The following is a 27,681-nucleotide window of genomic DNA, read 5'->3' as shown; positions in this document are numbered from 1 at the left end:
CCTGTGGCCGCCGCAGCGGAGAGAGGGAGCTCGAGTTGCGGGGAAGCCGCCTCGCAGGTTAAAGGCAGCCGGGTAAGCCCCGTCCCTCGCTCGATGACCCAGCCACCGGATTTTAGTATTTTCGAACATTCGCAACTTTGGGCGATGGGAGAATCGCGCTCCCTAGCTCCTGGATGCTCGGCTTCGGAACAAAGGTGCTTGCTTACTATTTCCTGACGCGGGGGTATGACGTAAGGCTCGCATATCTCTCGTGTTTCACGAAACTCGAATAAATTACGCGTCACGGGCCGAACCTCGTTCGGCTGTTCGGCGACAATCATCCAGATGACAGGCGTTTCGGAAGGAAGTATGGAGCCGCCCTTATGCGGACAGCGAGTCGTCGGCTTCTTGCACGGGGGTTGCGGTGACGTGAGAACGACGCCGACTTCTGATTGGCTTTGACTGGAAGGATAGTGGGTAGACCTCGATGCTAGATGCCTCGATGTCAACATACTATTTTTTTTTTTTTTTATCAGCCAATAAGAGTTTGGCGTTCTTACATCATTGCAATCCCGTGTACAAGAACCAGACGAACTTGCACTCCAAATATAGCCCGTGAAAGTTGCGAATCTTAGCGCCGCGATGTTTCGGGAGCGTTCTTTCGTGCCGAGGTCACGCTGCTAATCCATCGTCCAGAAGACAGTCTGCAAAACTGTCGGTGGCGTGTTTGTCTTTTTAGACTTGGGCTAGGTGGCGCAAGCTACCGCCAGTTGCAAAGGCTATAGCCATTAACATTCGTCCATCCATCCATCCTTCCATGTGCGACGGGTCCTGTAACACTGGTCGTACAAAAACTGTCTACAGACATGTTTGAAGACGTGTGAAGCAAACATACCTCGAAAAGATATCTGAGCAATGTATCGGCGGCTTTACGGTTACCGTCCGTGACGTCATTACCAGGATTTGCCCCCTCATCGTGACGTCAGGAGTTGTGATCCTCGCTACTCGTCGTAGGTTGTGACCGGCGGGTTTGATGATGATGTGTGTGTGTATGGGTGTGCAGAAAGCACGATGGAGGCTTGGAGTTCGTCGTTTTTCTTTATTATTCGAGCGCCGTCGAAGTCGACAGTCTGACATTGCTTTTATTACCGTCGATGGGAGCAGAACCCATCCCGCGAATGACGTCGTAGCGAGCGTTTTGCCAATCGAGGAACGCCGACCACTTCGGCGCGTTGCTTATGAAGCAGACGACTTGCGGAGAGCAAGTCGTCTGCTTCTTGCGCAGGAGTTTCCGTGACGTCAGAACGACACCAAACTCGGATTGGCTGTTAAAAAAAAAAAAAAAAAAAAAGTGGGTAAGCCTTGATGGTTGATGCCTTGAGGTCTTCCCACTATTTTATTCAATCAGCCAATCAGAGCTCAGCGTCGTTCTGACGTCACTGCCACTCCTGCGCAAGAAGCAGACGACTTGCTCTCCGCATAGCGTCCGCGTTTTCGAATAGCGCTATTCTTGAGACTGTCGCAGAAGTGAGACTGTCGCGCTCCAAACCTTTCTAAAATTGGCTGACTCGGTCGTTTTCGACGGTTCTCAGCAAGTTTTCTAATAGACCGACCTCATTAAGCGTTCCACCCATGCGTGACGCCGCCATAACTACGCAGTTCATAGGAGGCAGGTGCCAGTCCACGAGACAGCGCGTGCTGCTTCGTGCTCTGCTCGCGCAGGCACTCGGCGGGGTTACATCGCTCGTGCAGAAAGATTACATACAGTTCCCACGATGCATGGGGGCAGCGGTGACGTAATCAAACCGGCCGTGAGATTGGTCTATTGGAACCATACGTTCATTTTCACTAATCGGAAAAGTTAATCGACACATTCTTATCAATTGTTTGAGTTGTCGCGACGATTAGCCCTTTATGTTGTGTCCCACTGGCCATACAACTCACCTGCACAGACCTGACTAATAAAACGAACGGCTTTTTTTCCTTCAGATTTGTAGAGACTATAGGACACCCAGTATAACGTACATGATTCGTACCATATAAACTGATCCCCTACGCTCGAACGATTCACAACGAACGCAACTTTACCGTCCTCCTGTTTGTTCCTCTTAGCGAAGAGACCAGCGCCGCTTCAAGTTGGCCCTGTCACTCAAAGGGGGCCCGATGCTTAGATTGACGTAAGCGCGGCCGGCGCTCGCTTGTTGACCGACGTCGGCGGGGTTCTGGGTCTTAGGCCTAACGCCCTGTTCCCCCGTCCTCCCCCCGACAGGAAGCGGGCGTCGGAGCCCCCGGTTGTACGCGAGGCTCCGGCTGTGTTTGCGAGAGGAAACGGAGCAAAGTTTGCTGCGTCAGGTTGCGTCATTCGCACGTGACGGTAGCCGCGCTCTCGACTCGAGTGAACGGAAATTGCGCAGATCTATACGCGACTGCCGGCGAGATACAACGGCCGACCGAGCGTCCTGACTGCGAGTATTGGCGAGGCGAGAACGTGGCTTCCCGTCGTCTTTTGATGGTCATCGATGTTTTGTGGACGAGGGGCAATTAGGCTGGAAATATTTGGCAGGGTGAGAGCCGTTGAACGCTTCTTCGGAGACGGACATCTTTGACAATAGGAAGAAGTGCTGATAAGATAAGCATCAAGCTGTTGTTCTCGTGTTGTTCTCGTCACTGAAAGCGCGGGTTTCGCATAGCGTCTCGTAATGTTTGTTCAAAGTTATGCGTTTTTTTAAATTATATTTCATTTGTAATTTACCTTTAAAGGCATGGCAGAAAGGAAAGAAAAAAAACCACTTCAAAATTGACACAAATAATAACTAGCAGAACTATGTAGCTAGCCGTACGTGTAGGAGTTTAAAAACGTTAGCAAGAACATTTTACGTTATTTTCTTTGCAGATAAGTGTACGCATTGCGATGGGCTCATAATCACCGAGGATAAGTAAGTGAAATAATACTTAAAAAACAAGCGAGCTGGTGATGATTCATATTAATGAAACCCGAGACTCGGGAACACAGAAGGGGACGTGTTTTGTTCATTCGGGGGTGAGGTAGCGCAAGTGGCAATAAGTATACATTTGGGACCGATTTTTTTAACAATCCCATTTTTATTTGCTTCGTCCTTTGTTAGAAGCGAGGTTACGATTGTGGTTAATCGGAAAATATAAATAGAAAATAGTGTTTTGTTTGTATGATCGCAAATAAAGCTTGAGCCATGTAGATAGTGCGTTGTGACTGCATGGGTGCTATTTTCAATATTCTGATATGGATATGGTTGATTACCTAATATTAATACGTGACACGTAAGCTTAAAAATAATTGAAATTTGGCGTAATACCAAGTAATACAACAAATCTTGCTGTTGTACAACCTACATTTATCAAAATTCGAACTTTCTTTCTGGTAATGTAAAGTAGGTATATTTACCGGGTGTTTTCTCTTTTTTTTAACGTGACAGATTTTGTTTAAAAAAAGCCGTGACAGAAAAATTATAAAAAAAAAAAAATAGTTGCACTTTTTTTTCTCAAATTATTTTAGAATGCAAGATTTGCTTCAATTCAGGAAGCTTTACGAAATAATTTTGCGAGTGTCACAATGGAGTTATAGTGCAGTGGTGTAAGAGGTGAAGAATAGGGAGTGCTATCCAAACGAGCGATCATCGACAGGTTGAAGAAACGTCAGTTATCCCTTTGAACGCTTCAGGGGTCCATTACTTGAAAGCAAAAACTAAAGTCGGCCAAGCTTGCCATTTGCTTTCTTTTTTTTATGTCAAGAATGGTCCCGAAAACATTTTTTGTTGTTGTTCAGTATTAGAAATTCGACTCCTAAAACCGTGCTTGAATTGAAATGAAAACACCCGCAGACAGTTTTGTGTGTAACCAATGTAACGACGTACCGGGCCGTCTGTATTATGCCCTCGTAGTGTGTCTTCGGCCCCCTACCAGATCTGCGTGACATTCCCCTAGCTTTTCTACCGTGAAGCACTCATGTTGATGTAAAAACACTGCTCCAGCCGACTTTACGTTCACTCCTGACGCCGGCTGACAACACACGGACGTTCGCAGTCTTCTGCCTGCGTATTTATTGAACGTTGGTACCGTACTGTGGCGTCCATGAAAAGCAGAGGGTTCATTGTGCGGACGGCGCGGCTTCAATTAAGTTCTGGTTGGGTTTTGGGGTTCTCTTTATATAAACATGTTGTTGCGACCTGATAAATAACCCTATTATGATTATGTGGCATTATCAAAAGAATTTGCTAATGTGCAAACCTTTCTAATAAGCAAAAACGCTCATTCAAACACTGACAAAAAAAAAATATATGTAAACTAAACAATTGCGTGTTCCGATGGCTACCCTAAAGCGGCCACTGGAACAAAGCTCCAAAGCCAGTCATTGATTATTCCGTCTCTACGAACCGGAGGAAATCCAGAGCAGGCGAACCTCGGGGCTGAGGACACCCGGTGCAGTGGCGGGGTGCTTATAGAGCGGCAGAGTTCACGCCTAGTCGCCTCTACGCACTCTTGAAATCTCTCGAGCGTCCCCCTCCCCCTCCTAAGAGGCCTGCAAAGGTCCACACGGGGATTTGGGTCCGGCACTTATGATTGGGCTGTAGGGCTTACGCTTTTTTGTCTTTTTTTTGTGCGTGTGCATATTTTGACGAAGTCGTCCCGGTGTAAGTATCAATAAAAATAAAATTTAGCAGTCACTGATAGAATAAGAACGGCCCTGAGGTCCGTCGGCTGTCCCTCTTCAGGGCGAGTTTCGTTCCTTCGATTGCACTTCGGTGTCTCTAAAGTTTCGTGCGTACGCGTGCAGCTGAAGTACGGCCAACGACGTTGTCGTCGTTCTCCCGCTCTCACTGCCGCGGCATCTGAAAAATACACCCTGCCGTTGTAGCTCTTTTGGTTAACCATGGTGGTTCTATCCATTGTCTCAAGAAGAAGAAAATTAAATAGCCGACGATCACCTGTGTGTGCAAATTGTGTCGAGCTATAGAAATACACACGCACGTTCTGGCACCGAAACACCCATCTTGGTTCCCCTACCCCAAAACCAGATAGAACTTTTTCCTATCTGGATTATGGAAATGGAAATCTTGTTGGATTCTATCTGGAAACCTGAAATTCAGATTGTAGGCAAAGGGAAAAAGTTCGAAAAACCTGAAATCCAGATACAATCCAATAAGATTTCCAAGCAGTGAGAGAGAGCAGGCGAGCTGGTAATCAATCGACATCTTGTAAACCCTGAGATGGGGAACGATAGTTCAGATAGCGAGAAGTTGTATTAGGTTTTGGGGTAGGGTTGAGGTCACTGTTCTCTTACTATATATGGGGCTGGATGGCGCATAGCTGCTCTCCGAGCCTGGCGCAGGTGAAGCCACCGGAAGTTCAAAGCTTGTTCCGGAAGTCAGGCGTCTGCTGGGCTTCCTATGATGCATTCGGTCCATGTTTTATATCACGCTTTCTTGTGTCTTTGAGTAGGTTTTAATATTTCCGTTTTAAATTAACTCCCGATCATAAGGCGTGTGAACATGGGACATATGCACACTTGATCAACTAGAATCTTAAAATTGTCCACATCCAATGGCTTCCCAGGAGACTTCTCGGGTCTGCATGTGCCGTTACTGTGCAAGAGGCAGGCTCTTGTGATATCACAAGAAAAAATCCAGGGCCCTGAACGCTGCTTAAACCAGCACTCGGAACAGTTGAAAAGCCTGCCAAGCGCTCACTTCCGGGACAAGCCGCTTACTTCCGGCGGCTTCACACCTATTTACTCAATGCGCCATCCAGCCCCCTATGTGGAGATCAGGGGTCTAACTAATTCGTGCAAAGACAACTTTTTTTTTTTTTTTTTTTACATTTTACACTTTTGAACATTGTGCATTTGTTTTTAGTGCTTCTACGCATAGTACACTTGACGTTTTTGCATACATGGAGCCTGAACTTTTGTGGTAGGTCTCGCCCTGTGCTGGAAAAAAACATAGTGAAATACCCAACTTTCGAATATAACTTTCCCCTCCTGCAAACTTTGGCAAAGTTGTTCCGTCGCATTTCGATAAAAGGGGAAGCCGAAATCTGAAACGTTCCCTCTACGAAGACATCCCGCCCAGATGACTGAAACTTTAAAGTGGCGGCACCTAGCGTTCCATTACGCGCACTACGAAGACATTCTACCTACATCCAGACGACTTTGAAACTTAAAGTGGTGACACCTAGCGGGCCACTACACGCTTTACGAACGCATTCTTGTACATCCAGATGACTTTGAGGCGTAAAGTGGCGGCACCTAGCGGGCCACTACACGCACTACGAACACATTACCGTACGTCCAGATGACTTTGAGGCTTGAAGTGGCGGCACCTAGCGGGCTACTGCACACGCACAGAAGGAAAGCCGACATCGCGGGCACCTTTAGTCATTTTTTTGACAAAAGGCAGGCACGAAGGGACGGACGGACGGAGGGACGGCCACTGCGCTTACGGCCGAAAGCAGTGACAGTTCCTGGAAAAGTCCTGGTGCACCCCGCCGCCTCCGGAATGCCAGACACGCTCGAGGGAGCAAACGCCGCTCTTTCTTTTAACCGTACACCGGCTACAATTCACCGGTACGGTTTCAAGTGGCCACTCGAAACGATGTGCCAGCGTGTCGAAAGATGGCATTCGTGTCTTTTTTTTCCTTTTTCTTTTTCGGAGGGGTTAGCAGCATCTTGAACCATTTGTCTGACACGCTGCGTCTTTTCGCCAAGAGGGCAATCGGGCGGCATAACGCTCCCGAGAAGAACAGTTATCCTTGTCTGCTACAATATTGTTTTCTGGAAAGCGCAAGGTATTCTCCGTTTCACCTTGGGATTGAACCGCAGTGGTCGCTACGAGGCATCCCAGCCTATAAGCGCTTTAAACATCGGTCACGTCATTACTTTATCCGCGTGTTGTATGGATTGGCAATGGATTGGCTTCGATTGGCTAGTAGCGTCCGTTGCTGTGCATCGTAAGTCGAAATCGGATTATGGTCGATGGTCATTTTGCTTTGGTCTGAGGTGACAGAAGGCTTACCTCTCCGAAGAAAAGGATGCCACGTATTCACGGTTGTCTCCTGAGAAAGCGTGGCCACGTACTTTGAGAGGTTTGGTGGTAGAAAAAGGGGAGGGGGGCTTCTGACTTTGCCCAACACTTGTGGTGAAAGGGGTACGAAGCTGGAAACCCTTGAGATCACCGAGGAGGCGCGAACTTTCCGCTCCCAACAAAACTTTATGAATATATATATTTTTGTCTTCTTTCGCGCGAAGCTTTGGCGAACCCTTGGAAGCATGTGGGGGGAACTTGGAGGACCTCGGCACAGCTGTACAAAACGGGAGACCTCCAGGTTTCGTTCAGCTGCGCCAACACGACGACCCCCTGAAAGTATGCCCCTCCACTTGCCCTCACTAACTGCTGCAGCGTTTAACTGAGGTACTCACAGCTCCCCTCTTTCAAACTAAAAGTTAAAACTAAATAAATAAAGAAAAAATTGGGACGGAGCGGGATCTTCCTGTTTAGGTTAGCCTTCACCTGACTTTGTCCTTATCAGCTACTGACAAAATTTTACCGTCCTTGTCAGACATGGTCGTTCGTGCTTATGATATAACTTGAATCTGCTAAAATGTGACGCTATAACTTTTATTCTGTTTTTTTTTTCGTTCCCAGCCGCCTGAAAAACAAATCAAGCATGTGCGGCGAAAAAAAAAATTCAACATGCAAATAGTAAAAAAAGATAGAGGTGAGGCAAAACGAGAATGAGGGTTAGGGTTATGTATCCCGAATGTTTTCTATTGGCGTGGAGACGGCAAGTCAATGCTCTCGGCCATACTGGATATGGCGACATTAAAGATGGCGGCGCCCTTGTGGAAAATCTGTATAGATGTAACTATTCCGCTTGTGCCAGTGATAGTGAAATCGATTGCTACAGCGGAATTTCGCTGTTATATAAGCGTTCTTAAAAAAAAAAATCTGAAAAAAAGCTTTCGCAGAGGGAGAGAGAGAGAGATGATATATATTGAATTTCCGAAAAACAAAAAATATTAAAATCGGTCCTCTTTTTTTTTCTTTTTTTAAGCGGAGAGATGTGGGTGTTAGGTCCGTTCTTCGGCACGAACTTATCACTGAAATATGCTGCCTTAATGCTGCATCGTAAATCTCAAATGACGTGTAACTGGGGATGACTAATTTCGTTTACATTTGGTTGGGAAGTTTCTATTCCGAAAAGAATTGGTGTCGAACATGTGCGTCTCGTTTCAGATGCTGGGTGTTCCATACCGAACAAGTTTCGTGTGGCCTCACCGTAGAGAACATCAAAATACAGCCGAGCGTGTGACTAACAAATGAATCTAGAAAGGCAGCAAGTGTGGCCGACGTGTTGTCTGTCCTGGAGCCACTAAGTCACGTTTAGATTCACAGATTTTCTTGTGAGCGCGGCCGTCATTTTGGTGAGTGCTAGTGGCAATCGTGACGATTCAAAAACGGTTCTTACTCGTGGATCTCGGGTACATGGTGCCTCTGGAAGACAAAAAGAAACAAAAACCTATTACTGCGATTTGAAAGATAAGGCTTCGGACAACTGTAGTCGGTGATTGGTTAATTAAGAGTTCAAGGGAAGCTCCTCCCACTTCTTCCCACCGTTTAGCAGAGCGAGCGCTGGAGAGGCGGCCGTGTCCTCTCCACTTTAGTCTTAGCCTGTCACGGACTACTGTCGAGACCAGTTAAAACGAAGTCAGCGGGAGTCTGATATCACTTCGCTATATCCGCTATTTCGTTATAAACGACTTCGGTTATAATGGAGTGCCAAAGGGAATGGAAAATAGGGATCGCTTCGCTATAGCCGCTATTTCGTTATAACCGATTTCGTTATAACCGGTGTTGACAGTATAGCAGCAGCAGCGCTGAAAAGACAAGGGCAAGAGAAGGAGACAAACACAAGGAAAAACAAGGGCAGTGACTTACAACGCGTAAACGTTTCTAATTCTGCTTCTCCGCGAGAAGCAACCCTGCATAGAAGTAGGAGAAGAAAGTCAGCACCTTCTTCTTGTCCTGTGTACCTCGTTCTTGCTTTTGTTCCTGAATAAGATAGACGAAGTTGAATTCTTCGGACGGAAATGTTTTTCTTCGGCGAGCCACAGCGACAGTTTCATGTATACATATGGCGCCTCGTTGCTGCTCGGTCGAGACAGTTCACTCTCTCGCGACGCGGTCAAGCGTGGCCGTCGGTATAGTGAATATCGCGGTCATTATCCGCGACTCTATATAGGCGCTGCGTTTACTTTCTTTCGTCCAGCCTCGTTCGTTCGTCCTACCGTGTTCTCCCTTATATTCCCACGGCGGATTGACCGAGAGAGAGAAGGAAGTACGTTGGAACGGCTCGGCGTTCAGGTCGGACCAAAGCGCGTTCACCGCGGGCGCAAACACCTTAATGACCGCTTTCTTCCATCGACCGACGCCGTCGGAAATTGCTTTTGGATTGGTTGGTATACGATCGGCCTGTTCCCTGAAAGGAGGAACGGGAAAAAAAAAACGGGAGTGGGTATCGCTGGACCGCGTTGGGGATACCCTCAAACCAGGGGTCAGAACCGTCGGTTCGCTTGGGAACGAACACCATAATAGCTGGGTCCGAGAGTTCTTTTTTTTTTTATGTTTTCTTTTTTTTTTAATAGAGTCAATATTAGACATGGGTCCCTCGCTTTACTGGATTTTAATTGGGACGTGTAGATAGGTTGGCAGCGCGAGCTCCGCTTTCGCTTGCGCCACTTGCAAAGCGTCTCCCCGTTGTTTTTTTGTTTTTTTTTTGGAGGGGGAGGGGAGAGGCGGGGGTGTTAGTTTTAAGGTGAGTGTTGTGGCTGTTTTGGTTTTTGAGATGTGCTGTGTTGGTATGGTCGAAGAAGTGTTTGTCCTGGCTACCGATGGCAGGCGTTCGATGTGGAGAGAGAATTAGGGATCCGTGTTTTGTATTGTGGATAAAACTTTCGTGAGAACGGACCTCGCAGTACTCCGAGTGCGTCATGTGACCAGCGCGTCACAGTGTGTGCATCGCAAGAACAAAAAAAGAAAAAAGATGGACGATGCAGAGAGCGAATGCTCTTGATGTATTTACGTTGTTTTATTACCGATGTGACTCGCCCTGTATTGTTACTTGAAATCGTGAATCATTTTAGGCACAATCAATCAGGTTGTTGATTACATACTTGCTCGTTTTATTTATTTTTTTAATTTTCATTATCCGTTGAATATAAATTGATTTTTGTTTTCGAAACCCCCGCACGGAGTGGCCATTATTACTCTAAGTTGTAGAAACAGTACCACGACACAAACAGTCTATGTGGTTGCGCTGTTTGTGTCTTTGTGAAGGAACAACTAACTAGCTCAGTCGTCAACGTCATTCAACTCCGAGTTGATTTCATTAAGAAGGCACATAAAGCCCGATTTTATAGTTACTCCTCTTCCAAATTAGACAGAAACACAGAAAACAAGTGTGCCATGCCATTATTTAATATGAGCACCACAAGAAAAAAAGAAGGAAACAAAAATCTGATTTCTGATCGCTGACCACCCGAAATAATGTGGCGTAAGCACAGTAAAAGAAGTTCGCAAAAACCTGCCTTGCGGGTGCGACGCCGTCACCTGCCTTGCAGCAACGTTAGTGGATTAGCTCAGTTGGAATAGCTAATAGGCCCTGTTCGAGGCGGGGTTTAGGCCGCACGTCCGGAAGCTTCCTGGCTCGAGACGACGTCCATTCCCCGAAGTGAAGAACCCAGGGGTTCAGTGGAGGTGGGAGACTTGGTAACGTAACGAAGGGTTTAATTACATGGTAGCGATACAGTCGTCAAATCCGAGAGAACAACGGAGCAGCCTCGCGCTCCGCCTTATAGAGGGTCCGTTTCTCCCTCACTCTCCGCCAGGGCAGCCAGTGCGATGCAGGAACCCGCCGTCAAGTGCGACGCAGAAAAGTCCGCCGTCCAGTGTGACGTAGCCAAAGTTCTCCGCAGTTAGGCCATGCCTCTCTCCCTTTCCCGAGCGCACCAACCACCACGCACACACACACGTCCCGCTAACGTCACGGGCGCGTTGAGACTTGTTGCCGCAGGCCCCGTCACGCAGGCGACGGTCCCGGACTCGTCGGGACTCGTTTCGCGCAGGCCCCGACAAGCGGGCGACGGTCCCGGACTCGTCTTGACTCGTTTCCGCAGCGTTGAAACTCGGAAGAAGGTCGCCGAAGGTTCCATTCTTAACAGCCCCTCCGGGGCCAGGGAAACCTCGAATGGCCGGTGGTACTATCGCTGGCCTGAAGAGGTGGGCTTGGAGTAGGCCTTGAGAAGATGCTGCAAGCACTAGCAAACTCCCAAACCTCTCACAACGGAGGCATCAGCGGAAACGTCCCCCACAACACCACGCCACACCGCAGTCAAACGCTCGGAATCCGCCAGAGACCCGCCAGACTGGATTACGGATTACCAAAATTTGCCAAAACAATGCAATTTAAAACCTAGGGACAATTTCGGGTATCGAGACCCGCTGTCGCCAAAGCAAAACTCATTTTTCCAACGAGGTCACTATGAACAAAATACAAGACAAAAAACTCTTCGCAATTTGTGAGGTCCTTTTGAGGTTTTAACGAAGTGCCCCCACTTAGATCCTCATTCCCGTGGATGACGAAAACCTCTGAGATCATCCCTACTCTTTTTGGTGATATCAGAAAAATCTGCTCAACCCATCGGCATTGCCGTTAAATTTGCCTTTCCTCTTTCTTACGCTGAAGTCATAGTGATCGATTTTCACGTGATTTCTAGACGTGAAAATGCGGTCCTTATAGCGCCGATAAAACAATCCGCCTTTTTCATGCCCCGTCACATTGGTCCTAGCAATCTCCTGAGCAGTACCGCAAAACCCTGACACACTAGGGTCGCTCTTCTGCTCGACTGTCAAAGACACTCTGTCTACTCGTAACGGAGGACCACAGTTACGTGACGCCGGAGCTACGAGAGATCCTTTAATGATCCCGTCTTCCTCCGCCTTTTTCGCCGGCGCGTTGGGACGGCGTACGCTTTCTAGTGCTACGAGGGCGGTGCTGTTCTACAACCCGGACCCCCTCATCCCGTTTCTCTGCCTCCAACTCTGGGAGTGCTTGCTCCCCGTCAGCTGCCTTTCGCTCTGGATCACTCGTCAACAAAGGGGCGAGCTGACGCGATTTGGACCTCGTACACGACTGAACTAGCCCTCCTCCCAGTTGTTGACCCCTTTCGCGCAGCAGGAAATCTGACCGGTTAGAAAACAAATAGGGATACTCCAACGGGACTGTTTGCGAGACAGCCGCCTCTGTCACTAGCTCTCCGAACGGGCCAGTTATCCTTACTCTCGCCATAGGCAGACAGACACTGTGCTTCTCGAGCAGCTGCTTGATCCAAACTACCTTTCCAGTAAAGTCGGATGTAGTTACATACGACGGATGAACAACGTCCATCGTCGCTGCACTGTCACGAAGTACCCTGCACGGCTTTCCGTTTACCTGGAGCTCGTGAAGATAGGGACGAAGAAGCTCCAGGTCCCTGTCACTACCGCTCACGTACGAGAACACAACCCGCGGTTTGTTACACCTGGCCGCTGTGTGTCCCGGCTCCTGACAGTTGTAGCACAGGAACGGCTTCCTTGCCTCGAACTGCCCTTTTTGGCTTTTCCGTGCCTCGTCTCCGTTCGAGGGATCTCCGCTCGAGGGATCTCCGCTCTTTTCTGGGACCTTTTGTCCTGTTTCTGGCTTCTCGGGCCTTTTTTCTCGCGAGCCGTTTCCCTGTTGGAAGGGCTTGCGCTGATCGCTCCGGCCGGGTTCGCTGTCCTCTCCGCTCAGCTTTCTACGCGTCGCGTACTCTTCGGCTAGCTCAGCGGCCCTTTCAACAGAGTCGACTCCCACCCTATCCTGCACCCAGAGCTTCACTGACTGCGGAATGCTACGAAAGAACTGTTCGAGGCACACACACTCGACTACCTTGTCTCGGCTTTCGTACACTTCCTCGCTCTTCAACCATTCTATCAAGTTGGTTTTAAGCCCGTACGCGAATTCCGAGTAGCCCTCGCTGCTCTTTTTGGATGCGTTTCTAAACCTTTGACGGAACGCCTCGGCAGAAAGGCGATACCGCTTCAAAAGGCTCGACTTCACCTTGTCGTAGTCGTCCGCGTCTATAGTACTAAGGCGCGCGACAACCTCTGCAGCCTCACAGGGCAACAAAGTCAAAAGCCGTTGCGGCCACGTTTCTGGGGCGAAGCTCAACTTCTCACATGTCCTCTCAAAGTTAACTAAGAATAGGCCCACGTCTTCCCCAACTTTAAACGGCTGCAGGAGCTTCTTCATTTGATACGACTCGGCCTCACTTGCTCGTACCGTAGCCCCAACTCTACTGTTCTGCGAGTTTAATCGCTGTTGTTCAATTTCGAGCTCTAGCCTTTTTAGCGCTCGTTCCTCTGCCGCTGCAGCCTGCGCTCGTTCCTCTCTTGCTGCAGCCTGTTCTCGTTCCTCTTTCGCTGCAGCCTGCGCTCGTTCCTCTCTTGCTGCAGCCTGCTCCTGCTCTCGTTCCTCTTTCGCTGCAGCCTGCTCCTGTTCTCGTTCCTCTTTCGCTGCAGCCTGCTCCTGTTCTCGTTCCTCTTTTGCTGCAGCCTCACTTTTAGCGTTCTGAAGTAATTCCCACGCAATTTTAATATCCTCTGCTTCCGCGCTCTCTGAAATTGCTTTACTGATCTCAGATTTCTTCATCTTTTGCTCCACCTCCACACCAAATTCTTCACATAAACAGAGTAAATCTGTTCTCAGTAACCTCATTAGATCCATGATCGCTGCTCTTTAGCTTTGGCTTTGCTATAAAACTTGTCGCGAGGTTGTACACAAACCTAGCGCACGAGTCAAACCCTAAGGATTCCCAGCAGTTCAAAATTAATTACCCATAATCTGAAGCCCGGCGAATCTCAAAGCAAAGTCCAAACGCTCACCCACAGATGTAGCACGATGTCGCATGGTCCGATCCCAACTGCTGCCAACCAGTTGTTCGAGGCGGGGTTTAGGCCGCACGTCCGGAAGCTTCCTGGCTCGAGACGACGTCCATTCCCCGAAGTGAAGAACCCAGGGGTTCAGTGGAGGTGGGAGACTTGGTAACGTAACGAAGGGTTTAATTACATGGTAGCGATACAGTCGTCAAATCCGAGAGAACAACGGAGCAGCCTCGCGCTCCGCCTTATATAGGGTCCGTTTCTCCCTCACTCTCCGCCAGGGCAGCCAGTGCGATGCAGGAACCCGCCGTCAAGTGCGACGCAGAAAAGTCCGCCGTCCAGTGTGACGTAGCCAAAGTTCTCCGCAGTTAGGCCATGCCTCTCTCCCTTTCCCGAGCGCACCAACCACCACGCACACACACACGTCCCGCTAACGTCACGGGCGCGTTGAGACTTGTTGCCGCAGGCCCCGTCACGCAGGCGACGGTCCCGGACTCGTCGGGACTCGTTTCGCGCAGGCCCCGACAAGCGGGCGACGGTCCCGGACTCGTCTTGACTCGTTTCCGCAGCGTTGAAACTCGGAAGAAGGTCGCCGAAGGTTCCATTCTTAACAGCCCTGCTTGCACGGGCAGTACCGCACTCTCTCATCACGGCTCGCCTTCCATCGTTCGGCGCGCCGGATGGCTGCTATGGTCACTGCAGTGTATTCTAAGGAATATGAAGCACAGCGTCTAGATGGCGTTCCACCGTACTCTATGGAACACGCAGCTTTGAAGCGAAAATCTAGAAGGCGCTCCGAACGACGGGAGGCTAAATTCCCTCGATACTTCTCTTTACAAGTAACCAACCAATACAAATGACACAGCACAATCCGTGGGAACAAAATGGCGTCAGTCAATCAGTTCAGTCCTCTGCTGTGAGCCGCCATTCGCTTCCTAAAACCTGCACCGTTACGCAGTCGGCGCTTCAAAGAATGTCACTATACTTGTAGGAAGCTCTGATCTAGGGAGTTGGCGGGCCGTGGACTGGAGTGAGGGAAGGGGAAAGGAGGGGAGGGGTACCCCCCTCCATGGGAGTTCCACAACTGAGGTAGTCTAGTAAGGTTGCCTTGCAGGTTGCGTCAGGTGCGTGTGACGTCACGTGCGATGACGTCACACGTGGTGTCATCGCACCATGCTGGTGGTTTTTCGTGCATGTTCTCCAAGGAGAACACGTTCGGTGGGGCGAAACATGCGCTACGAAAGGTGCGCGCTGAGCGGCATGATCACCACCGTGACAGGAGCCATCAGTCGTACCGCAGTGACTATACCTTTCTCGTGTTCAGCGTGTATTAATGTCACTACAAACCTCTGGCAGACTGACCTCCCGGAGCAGCCACCCCGCGGGCCTACATGGATCCCCAGGTGGCGGGTTCGAATCTCGGCCGAGGTAACCGCAGTTTGACAGAGGCTTTTCGCGGGGAACGCGCATGTGTAACCGAACTTTCGGTTGCACGTCAAACGATCTCCAGGTGGTCCAAATTAGTGCTCAGTCCTTCGCTGGGGCGTGCCATATGCCCTTCGTTAATTTCAAAAATACCCCCCCCCCCCCCCCAAACCCTCCTCAAAAAAAAAAAAGAAAGTTGTATAAACATGTTACGACAAATGTCGCACTTTTTGCTGAACTCGAGCTCTGGATTTACCCGTAAAGGTGATTCAGATCATGGACTCGCGGGACGGAGCACCTCGCCGTCGCAAAGCTCCCAATCTCGGTCGTTCATCGACGGGAGGCGTGCAAGCGCAGTCGAACAACAAACCCCCTGCGGAGTCGAACCTGGCACCTCGGCAACGAATCGGGACGGGTGCCGCCGCCTCTGCCGGCCTCCCCTTTGCCCAAGAGGCACCCCGCCGAGAAGGAGGCCGATTTGGCCGCGCACCGCCCTTCAATTAGACTCGCGGGGTGCCGCCGCTGCTTCTGCTCGGGCGGACCTGCTGCCAAGATGGATATCTTTGCTTTCTCGAAGAGTCGCACACTGCTGCTGCTCCATCCGTGCCCGCGCCGCCGGTGCGTTCCGCATTTCGCTGCCTGCGACGGCGCGAGGTGTGTATTGCGCGGCCGATTGGCGTAGTTGTTGTCCCGGGGGGAAGTCATCTCGCGGAGGTGTTACTTGGCGGCAACTTGATTCTGAATCGCGAGAGAAAGCGTTGGTGGTTGACAAGGACGTTCAAAGCGTCTTACCAGGTGAAGGGATTGGTATAATTGTCAATTGAAATGGTAATGTGTGTTTATTACGACCGCGGAAAGTTGTAAGCCGCGGGTCACACTGCTAATCGTCCAAAAGAAAATCTGCATGTCTCTGCGTGATCCGTGTTTCTTCCATGTATGGCGGTTTATACTGTCACATTGTTCGTACGAAAACTGTCTGCAGGGATGTTGGAACCGTACACGTGTATGAAGCATACATGCTTTGAACGCGTTTCATGCGTGTCCGGAGGTAATAGGGAGTTTTAGCGACGCCTCAAGCGGTTCAAGGTGCGTCAAAACACCTATTCTAAAAAAAAAAAAAAAAAAAAAAAAAACGTAATTTTGTTTTTATGTCTGCAGCAATCAATGTGTATTTTTGTACGACGTAAAAGCAGTGTCTGTGACCCTAGTCAGCCCCATAAAAGGTGCCTGATGTCTCCGCTTTAATTAAGACATTTTGCCAGTGCAGTGATGCTCATTCGGATCGAAATTGGCAGGGGGGGGGGGGGGGGGGTGGAGAGACTGTCGAACCAAAGATCCCTTGGTTCCCGCAGTACGAGCTTTCGCTCCACGTGCACACTCCGAACAGCCGTGCGCTCATAAGGGACTCGACCAAACAGAGCGCCTCGAAGAGCGTTTCTTGAAAGCGGCGGCTGCCGCAGCCAAAAAGCTGGCGGCTGGAAGGTTGCTTTTTGGCCTCTCGGTCCAGCTGCGCCGCGGTGTCTTGACTTGTCGTCCTTGAGAGAGAGAGAGAAAGAAAAAAAATGAATAGCAACAAAAGGAGAGGAGAGCTGGGGGGGTGCGAGTGTGACGGCAAGGTCACGCTTACGCGCGTCACGTTTGTGGACGTGCATCTCTCGCTCCAGCTGCGTCGCCATGTAGCGCTAGCAGCGGCAAAAATGCGTCGTCGCGGCGCTCGCCGTCCTCGTACGTTTGGCATCGCCTACGAATCCAGTCACGCATAATGAACGCGCCGCTATCCTGCACTTTTTAGTGTTTAAATGCGTGGTTTGTTTAGCCGCTGCCATACGGAGCGCAACGCAAGCAGCACGGATTTTGGCCAGGCAATGGCCAACGGCTGGAGATGGCCTTGTGGCCAGTGGCCAAAGAGTGGCCATTCATTGGCTAATGCTTGACCGATGGCTGATGGCCATTGGCCGTTGGCCAATGACCAGGGAAAGGCCAGTCATCGGCCAATGGCTGGCCACTGTGTGGTCACTGGCCCAAGAACCATTGCCAGCTATTGGCCAATGCTTGGCCACCTCTGTGCTGCTTGGGTAAGTTCGTCTACTTCCTTTTTTAGGGGTTGTGGTGACGTCAGAACGCCGATCTTTGATTGGCCTTGGTTGGAAGGATAGTGGGCAGACCTCAAAGCAAGCTGCCTCGAGGTCTACCCACTATCCTTCAATTAGAGCCAATCAGAGCTCGGCGTTCTAACGTCATCACAACCACCGCAAATGTAGCAGACGAACTTCCGCACAAAGACGACCAGCGCCGTGACGGTTCACTTTTGGCGCTGTTTGATTGGCTTGGTCGGATCGATAGAGGTGGCTGCGGTCTTACCGAGCGTGAAGCGGGTGTTAGCCAACGCCTCCTAAATTAATCAGGTTCGTGACGTCACCGCAAGTGACATCATAGCGCAGGCGCATATTGGACCCGAGCGCCGGGTCATCGTTCGGGTGGGCGTCGTGTCCGGTTCGGGTCCAATGGATGAGTTTGACACCATCCGCCTGGTGTGACGGCGTGGCGTGAAGGTGGAAGAGCCATGGTCACGAGCTTTCGTTATTCTAAGATGTTACATGTCCTTGCTCAACATAGCGGTTACGTTTTCTTTTTATTTTTTTTATGAAAGCATTTTTTTTAAATCTAATTGCTATGTATGCCACCGCCGATTTACTCGTTGGCGCCGCCATTTCGATGCTTTTTGCTGAGGGAGAGCGCAAGACTCTTACCGATTCGAAAGTGAGACTCCCTGAGCTTTTGATGGCGTTGTTAGATACGTGTTTCTCTCCTGCTCAGGACAAGCAGACGAGCGGAAGGGCCTGGCACGCGGGTAGTGGTCTTCCCTCCTGAACCGCCAAATATATATATTTTTTTCAACTGCACCAGGCGGAATTACGGGCAAAGACTTTGAAACCGTCCAGATGTTTCTGCAGAAGACGTCCCAAACAAGAACCCAAATCAACTGTGCCCTTTTGAAGGCTATCGCCCGGAACGTGCCTTCGTTCTTCGAACCCCCCCCCCCCCCCCCCCTCCCTAAATTTCCACCCTATCTCTTCTAACCATCCTCAGTTCCCTGGCGATGCTCTTTCGATGGATTCGATGGACCAACGATTCGATGGACCAAGATGGCTAGTTCTAGGCTAGGTGGCGCTGGCTACCGCCCGTTACGAAGCGCACAACCGTCAGCATCCATCCATCCATGGTTGAAATGTTGTTACTCCGAAGCGTAGCTCTTTTTGTGGCTCCCTCCACGTTTGGCATATAGCTTGATGCCCGAGAGAGGTCTGCGAATTTCGCTCGATTTCTCTTCCTTCTTTCAAAAGCATGGCTGCAATAATGCCGCCGGAGGCAGCGTCGGCGGCTGGCATCAGCGCTCGGTCCCTCCAGAACTTCAAACAAGTTCCCCCCTCAAAGTCCATTTTGTGGGATTCCACGGCTGGGCGCCAAGCGACCCCCCGCACCTTGCTTTCCATTCACCCCTATGCTGGCAGTGTGGTCGAAGCTACGTGCTCGTTTAAACCAGTACACGTCCACCTCTCACCGTGTGATCGTCTTACAACCACGCCGCGAAGAGAGCGGGGGTCAGGTGATGAAAGGGAGGCAGCCGATTGGACTGGCTGCCGCGTAACTTTCCCCGCTCTATCCACTAAGAGACGAGCAAAGTATACATTTCGTTCAGTTCGAAGCTGACAGTGCGGTGGTAGTTACGCACCTCGCGGGACCAATCGATCGACAGTCTTTCATCGTCTGATCGCGCTCTTCGCGCGCGGGTGTGGGCGGGAAGAGTGATCACGTGATGAAAGGTCGACGCGCCATTGACCTAGTGGAGCACGTGGCTCCCACTGCGCTGTCAGCTTAGGGGTGATCGGAAGGCGGCGATCTTGCGGGTTCCAGTCGAGCTCATGCATAAGGCATCCGTCTGCTCGGGCGGGGCGCAGCGCTTCGCTGCCGCGCAGCTTAAAAAATGCAGCGGCTGGCAGCCGAGAAGCTTTTTCCTCCTCACCCCGGGGGCTTCTGGCGATCGGCGACCTGGCGTTGGCCGCCTCCCACGTTCGAACCCCGGGAGCCGCTCGCTGGCCCGCGTAAAAAGGCTCGGCGGCTCGCGGTTAAAACCCCGGGCTCGCAACTTTTTTCTTTTGGCCGGATTTTGTTTTATTTATTTTTTGTTGGTTTGGGAATGGGGTAGCTGCTGGACACTCGAATGCAGATGAGCTAAGCTCTTTAAAATTCAAGTAAGATAAAAAAAAAAAATAAAGTCGCAGTCAGACTTGCTGAAACATTACACAAAATGACCGTTGCAGAGATGTATGACGAAATTACCCGCGGCACAGCTCAAATCATGTTGGAAGCCTGCTTGCTTTCAAACATGTATGCTTCAGACATGCCTGCAGGCAGTTTCTACTGACCAACATGACCGGACCCCCTGCAAGAAAGACGCCTATGACAGTGCTTGCAGACAGATTTTTTTTATGATGCTTTAGCGGTGCGGTTGTGACTTAGAAGTAATGGCGAAGAGACTGGCGGCGAGTCACTGAATTTTCAGCGTCCCGAACACCCGATCGAGAGTGGGAAAGAATAAAGAAGAAAAAAAAGGAGGACAACAAAACGTGCTTTGTTTATACGACCTGCAAGTTCGTCTGCACATTGCGCATCTCGTGCCACGAGCTTTTGTTCACACCCCACCCAAAACCAATCGGACGGTGCGTGCTCGAATGCCTCGTCATCGCGCGGTTTCCATGGGGTCTCTGTGTTGCCTTGTGGTCGGAATGTTCCTTCTTGCGTTTCCGATGTGCGAAAGACGAATTTCGGTACACTTGCTCGCCGTATTGCTTTTCTTTTTTTTTTTTTCTTAAATGTGCGCCATCGTGTTTTGAACTAAAATTTTTTTTATATATATATAACAAAAATGTTGAACGGATGTTTGACAGTGCGAAGTTAGTGTGGTGTCTCCATTGTACGTTGCGCGAACAAGCGAAGGAAGAGGCGACAACGCGCCGATGACGTGTTCGCGCGTGACGCTTTATCATGACGTGACGCTTTATCGTTGGGATATAATGGCGCCGCACGTTCGTAAACAGAACAGCTTTGTTTTGTTTCGCCGTCTCCTTTTTTACACGATCTTGGGCCGTATGAACGTAATAGCGGCAACAATAAAGTAGCTTCAAGTTTTTTTCTTGTTCTTTTGCGTTTTATTTTGCGCTGGGGGAAAGAACAGCTAAGTGTAGTTTATTAAAATGGTACGCCACGAAGTGTGCTTTTTAAGCCTGGTTCAGAGTTTCGTCAGGATACGAAGTGCCGAGATGAAGACGTTTAGCCTTTGACAACGAAACACCATAAACTGAAGCCCCTTGGTGTCTCAAAAGTAGCGCAAGGTGCGTCGATGCACGAGGCACGTGCAACATGCAGCCCTTGTGAATGGCGGCACTGCGCAGCACTGAGCTAGATTTCAGACGCCATGTTCTTGCCAGAAGTGACAGGGCGGCACGTGTCTTGAGCAGCTCCCACAATGAATGGCGTCACTTTTCCCAGGATAGAGGGGCTTTACCATAAACTTGACAGAAAAGCTGAAGCTGTTTCGGATCATGCTTTTACCGCACGACACGCCGTTCATGGCTCAAGTTTCTAGCCGGTCGGAGCTCACCATATTCTCGAAGTTCACGCGCTCCAACAACTTGGTGAACTTTTTTTTTTTTCAATTGTTTTTAAAAAAGGTATAACTATCGTAACTAGCTGCGAAATCGATATCAGGTGAAGAGATATTACCTTCTTACCAGGAAAATGGAAACTTCCGATGTCTCAGAAGTACCCTGAACTTTGCAAGTCGTTGCCGTCTGCGTCGTGGCTTGGCCTGTTTGCAATATACGGGGATTGCTCTTTGTCTGCAGCCCTTGTCACTGCTTTGGGCTTCTCTCGATTAACGTCGTTTGCGTCGAATCGTTGCTTTTTTAAAGGGGTCATGAAACGATTTTTCTACGGCGAATTCAGAAATCACGTGGTCGTGGCATGCTTGGGCACCAGTGCGATGACTCCTAGCTTCCACCGTGCTTTTTATGAACGCCATAGAACTTGTCATTCCCCAGTGACAATAAGTTCCGTCAGAGCACTCATTGGCTACGAGCGCGAATCCAAATATTCGTCGATGGATTGATTGTTGACGAGAGCATACGTCCGAGTGACGCAGTTCTCGTGTCCAATGCGTCACTTTTGCACCGCTGACGTGCTTTGGGTAGTGCGGATGTATCTTAGTGAAAGGGCGGAGAGTTTTCGAAGGAAAGAAGGTACCAAATACTCCGCTATATTTTCAAAAGTTTGTACCGAAAATCAGGCTTTTGAATTTCTACCCTCTTTCTTTTGACCCACTAAACGTATGCGATTATAGTAAAGTCCCAATCTAAAATCATTTATCCCACCCGGAAATTCGTTTCATGGCCCCTTTACGTTTACCGTTCAATCATTTAGGCCTCACTTTTCAAGGTTTTCTTAGTTAATTGTTTTTTTCTGTATATGCGTGAAACGCGTTTCTCCTGACGACCTTCGAGGAACCAAAAATTACAGTAAATAAAAAAACAAAAAATTACGCCACTGAGGCAGTCAGTTTTGCTTCCCGATGGTGAACAGCGAGATTCAAATGTTTTTTTTTTCTTTTTTTTTAATTATCTTTTTCTGCAGATGGCACTAGCATGACAGTTTAAAACTACCCATTTTATTTCATTTGTTTTGCGATTAAAAACTGTGTTTGTCGACAAAACGAGGTTTGTCTTGGATTTCCCTTTAAATCCGCGCTCAGATTGCTCGTGAATTGTGCAAAAGTCTACAGAAACTGACCGAGGCGCGCATTCTTTCTTGTATGACAAGACACAAGCCTCGGACATTTCTGAGCCGTGTCCGCGGACAACTGTGTCATGTCTGCGGAGAAACTCCGTGCCTCTTGTATGATGTGCGAGCAGTCTGACAGCTGCTGAAAGCTGAACGTGGATTTACTTTTCTCCGCCCACAAAGTAATTTTCCTTGTATATTTATGTGTTTTCGTCTTACTACTAGTGAGTATATATATATATATAGTTTGCTTGTTTAAATTTCAATATTGTTTTTTTTTGTACACCCTTTCACTTTCGGTGGCACAAAGTAGCAAACAAGCATTATTTACAATAAACCGTTTTTCCTTTTCTGGCGGGGACCATGGCGATTTAAACTATAACGCTAAGTTTGCCCTACTTTACTTTTATTACGTCATCTCCTTCTTCTAGGTGGCCCACGAAAGAAGATTGTCATGTCATATATAAGTTGAATTAACGTGTATAAAGAAAGCAGTCTGCAAGAGGAAGTTCGTGTCTTCAATTTAGACGAACAATTTGACGAAACTACCGCAACGTCCCTGAGAGATAGCCCACCTAAAAAGCAAGAAAAAATCGCGTGAAAATTAAGGGTGGGATGAAGCGTTCCATGTGCGATCAAGAAAAATTATTTAAAAATGCCGCTTTTGTATTCCGTAACCTGCCAAACTTGTTTTTACGTTCAGAGTCAATGAAGAAGAGACGACTGTCCTTCCCAGTTAGGAATGTTTGCTTATTTCCTGCAGGAGCTCACTTGTCATGGGTCATCATGGGCCAGGACGCTGCAATTACAAAAAGTAAACTATCTTTCAATGTTTAAAAAAAAAAAAAACGAATTGTGTCACTCATAAGGGTGGGTTATCTCCCTAGGGTGGCCATCTTTCGGGATATTACGGTGAAGTCTTTCGCGTGCATTTCACTGTAGCGATTACACGCCCACACGCCGATAGGCGCTTATCCAGATAAAGACCAAGAGCAGGGGCGGCTTAGAACCACTGAGCAGGCTATGGGCTTCAGAGTAAAAACATTTCGGCCATCTTGGTGCTGAAAATCATTGGTGTCAATTTTTATCTGAAACCACAGGAGACGATTTTCGATTCTTCAGAAACGTTAAAACAGTTTACGATGGAGAAAAACGGTATCACCCGAGCTCCTGACACCGTGTCCAAACATCGGGGAGTCGCATTTTCGAATTTGTGTCCCCTCTCAGCTAAGCATCAAAATGGCGGCGCCCTCGAGAACATTGGAAATGGAGGGACAATTTCCCTCGGCGTAGCTTATCTTGTGGCGCGAACCATATGACTATACGGAGCGCAAGTTCGTCTACTTTTTGCGCAGGGGCTAGCTGACGTCAGAACGGCATCCCTGAGTGCCTCTGATGGAGGAATAGTGGGTAGACCTCAATGCTAGCTACCTCGAGGTCTACCCACTATCCTTCCAATCGGAGCCAATCAGAACTCGGCGTCATTCTGACGTCACCGAAACCCTTATTGAAGAAGCAGACGAACTTGCACTCCGCATAGACAAACTCACGCCACTGCGGTGGCGCTGCCGTCGGCACCGCGCATGCTCAGATGCTTCGCTTCAGGCGAATAAGGTTTCTGCGCGGGAGCAGTGCGCGCCCACACCCGGTGTAAGAAAACGCGGGCATGTTTGTAAACAGTGTGTTGGTCGTCGATGCGTTCACGAAGTCGGCCATCGATCCCCGCAAACAAGAATGAGGTTCAACGAATCTCTGAACTGACTCGGACGACGCGTATGCGTCCAAAGTCACTTTTATTTTCATTTTTGTCGCTTTTTGCTTTTTCTGGTCGCCGCTTACCGGCAACCAGCACTCGCGTACACTCTGGGAGAGGTGTGAACGGAAACGGATGTTGTAGAGAATGTGTGCGCTGTTTTTGAGTCACCATTGGCTGGAACGTCAACAGAGTACGCAATGGCTGCTTGCGTGAACTGGATGAGCAACAGTAAGGAATAACTAGATTCAGTGTCAAAAGAACGGATCGAAGATGAGTGGCACTATCCAACTTTAGTCTATAAAAACTTAAAAGTCCACAAGAAAAACATTAAAATTTACGAGTCTCTCCAGGTTTCGGCAAACGGCTTCAAAGTTGAACTCTCCGCAGCGAGACTAAAGCCATTATGAGGAACTTGCACATTCTTGCGAAGTTTCTGAAGATTGTTTTTACTATATGCTTTTTTTCTTCGAATATATCTAAAATATCGTCATATTTTCACAGCGCATTACGCTGTATGATAAAAACAAAAATAAAACAAGATAATTTTGTATTAAAATTGTGTAATACTGTAATTGCGATGCTTTGTTCAATTTGTGCGCTCCGATGGAGCAGATAACGAATATCCGTCATCACTGATCATCAATGAGCGCGAATAAAAGCTGGTGCTACACTTGAACACTCGCTAACTTAATAAAATTAAAAGTTTTCTTTAAACACATTTTGAGGGATGTAAAATATACCGATGTTCCAGCCAAAAATGACCATCATTGTATAGCAGCTGCAAAGAGCGATGAATGTACGGCACATAACAGAGGCGACTAGTTTTTTCACTTGGATCTACTGCTGACCGGTGCCGATATCGGCAGCAAAATGAAAAAAAAAAAAAAAAGAAAAGAAGAGAGAAAAGCTTTTTCTTCTTGTCTTTTTGTTCCGTCCATAGTCCCAGTTCAGAGTCTTCAGTACGATGTTTTCACAAACAACAAAGAACAGCACAGTTCGTGGCGAGGCGAGCAGAAGCCCCTTCAGTCCACATAAACATGTTGCCAGTAGTGCACGGTCTGCAGCGCTGAAGACTTGAAAGTCAAGTGGCACAGCCTCCTTTTGGGGAATAAATAGTGACCTTTTGGGGGAAGGAAGGGAAGTGGGTTCGTTGGGTTCAAGGGGGTAAGGGAGGCTCGCGGAATGGCGGTTGAATCACTCTCAGTATTGTCGAGCTCGATGACCGCTTCGCGAAATTGCCGATCCCTCCTGCATCTGTTGTCCGCCGGCTTTTAAGCTGTCCAGATGCACTGAGACTGGGCGAGGGGCTGGTTTCATAGGTCCCGCAAACTATTTGCAACTCGGCAGTCTGGTTCTCTTTGGAGAAGACTGGCGTCCCTGTGCCATGCAAGTGTACGACACGAACGACGCCGGTGGTTTTTGATCTTCCTGCACCATGGAAAGAATGCTATTTTTCAGCTGGAATCCGACGTTTCACGGTGATTTCTGTGGGAACTGTGTCTCACAGACGTTCCTGTTTTATGAATGTTATTTAGATGGACGCTTTGAAGATGACTGCCTGTCTTCTGGAAGTCGGTTTTCAAGATGGTGTGCGACCTGGCTTGTCCTTCACGTCTTGTCAAGATGTGTCCTGCACTGGGACATTGCCCAAAGGTTTTTGTTCTTTCGAGTGTCGTCTGCTTGCCCTACGCGTGTTTTCTAGCCAAACACATTTTTTTGGGGGGATAAACTGTCTTTTATAGTGGCACAGCCTCTTGCGGTTTGGTTATCTTCTGCAAGACTTCGCTTACATAAAGCGAACTTTCTTCAGGCTGCCGACTCTATCAAAGCTCGTATTTTGCAATGCTCACGCTGAAGTACACGTTTGTTCGTGGGCCTCGGCTATGCTAAAGACGTCTTTCGGAGATCTTGGAGGTCTTGGCCTGTATTCCTCTTTGCTTAAGAGGCCTTTAGGAGATCTTGGCCCGGAGACCTGGAGGCTTCTTTGCTGAAGACGTCTTCAGGAGGTCTTCTGGGTCTTGGCCTATGGGCTCAAGCGCCGTGGTGAACTCTTTCTCGTGTCCCATCCCTTGTCCACCGGGTACGTCGCGTGTGCGGGCGGGTGAGGGCAGGAGGGCGAGAGGGAGATGGGTCTGAACGGACACTGGGTGCCCTCCAGAGGTCATGGCGGCGGTCGTCCCTGCCTTCGGCTCCGGGGACGACCCGGCCGTCTCTGCGGGCGTCATTCGGGACTGGAAAGCTCGGACGGCGTGCCGGGCAGGTGACTCGAGTGGGAGAGGTTACCAGGCGACGAGCCCAGGCCGTCGTCCGGGCACAGGTAGGCCCCGGGCACCGAGAGGGGGATCACGCCCCCGAGACAGTGGCCGCCGGGGTCGCCCGTGTCGTAGCCGTGCATCTGCGAGCACGAAACAAATAAAGGGCGGATTAGGGACATGCATAAATAACGGAGAAGATGCAAGCGAACTGGTGAACTTTCAACATTTTAACACCCGAGACTAGGAACAAAAAGTGTGCTGTCCACTTTTTGTTCCTAGCCTCGGGTATTTAAAGGGAAGATGGGGCACTTCTACATTTGAGAAAAAACGCTAGAATTGCGTTCATTTAGCCTTTAGATTAACAGATATCAAAATTGTATTTCAATGCGACGCGCTGGAGAGCCATGCGAGCAATTTCAAAATAGGACTGAAGCCCCGCCTCCAGCCTTGGGCAGCCAAAAGAGCCGTCGATGACGTCACGGACAGCGACTGTCTTTCGCGTTTTTCTCGCGTTTAACCATACTTACGCAGCAAATGGTTTGGGTATTCGGGTTCACGGGGTACAAATACACTAGAATTCACTTCTAACTCATTTTTTCCAAGAAGCTCCGTAGCTTCCCTTTAAATGTATTTAGGGACATGCAGTTTTCGTTTGGTGGTAAGACGCACTTATAATCGAAACGTAATGAACAATCTAAAAAAAAGTTCGTCTATTCACTATGTCCAGAGCCAAACCTGCCGCTTTAATGGCGGATTTTGAGTGCTTCAAAACAATAGGAAAAGCGAACGTCTTCGACTGCTTAAGACCGTCCTTATATGTCGCCTCGATTCTCGAAGTCCAGGGTGCTCGATTTAGAGGACCTTGTTCTTCTTTGAGTTATCCTCTCACCGCCATTAGAGTGAAACTATAGAAGCCTTTGAAACTGCCCCTAGGTGGTTTCGACTTTCGAAAAAAGGGTATATCGGGTTCTATTACGATGTCTGGAACGCATCTTCGACTGGAGTGGTTACCTCTCCTATCCCACCCATGAACTAGGAGTGGTCTCGAAATGGCAACGAATTGCGTCACGGGATCCGTTGTGTCGTGGTGTCGGATGTGGTTTCGACCCTGGCGGTTGGTCCTACAGATAACACGGACGGGAGTGGGGATTGAACCCAGGGTCACTTATTATCAGGCAGATTACAGAAATGCAACATGAATGCCGGATTTGCTGCGGGCTGACTGAGTTGTTTTCCTACAAGTTCATGTTCCAGAGAGACACCGGTCATGCCGGGGTCAAGTTCACCGTCCATTGTTACATGAATCGATGGTGAAGCATAATCGTGGGATTAGCGTCTGGATCGTACGATGATAGGTCGCACTTATACTTATTCATTTATTTATTAATGGTACCTCAAAGGCCCAATTAAGGGCGCTATACGAGGGGGACATTACCGTTAC

The 27,681-nt window shown here is 49.0% G+C and overlaps 1 protein-coding gene across 1 annotated transcript in view; it reads right to left on the bottom strand.

The window, feature by feature from the left end:
* Positions 1-23,978: 23,978 nt before the first annotated feature.
* The window catches only part of LOC8036128 (insulin gene enhancer protein ISL-1), a 154,772-nt gene continuing 151,069 nt past the window's right edge, over positions 23,979-27,681 (bottom strand). The window contains exon 7 of the mRNA XM_029983141.4: positions 23,979-26,380. Within this exon, the coding sequence (XP_029839001.1) occupies positions 26,207-26,380 (174 nt within the window). The 3' untranslated portion in view covers positions 23,979-26,206. The remainder of the gene's footprint in view (positions 26,381-27,681) is intronic.

The sequence above is a fragment of the Ixodes scapularis genome, unplaced genomic scaffold (assembly GCF_016920785.2).
Source record: "Ixodes scapularis isolate PalLabHiFi unplaced genomic scaffold, ASM1692078v2 PGA_scaffold11__112_contigs__length_91849675, whole genome shotgun sequence".
Taxonomy (NCBI): Eukaryota; Metazoa; Arthropoda; class Arachnida; order Ixodida; family Ixodidae; genus Ixodes; species Ixodes scapularis.
This window is presented reverse-complemented; position numbering and strand designations above follow the sequence as displayed.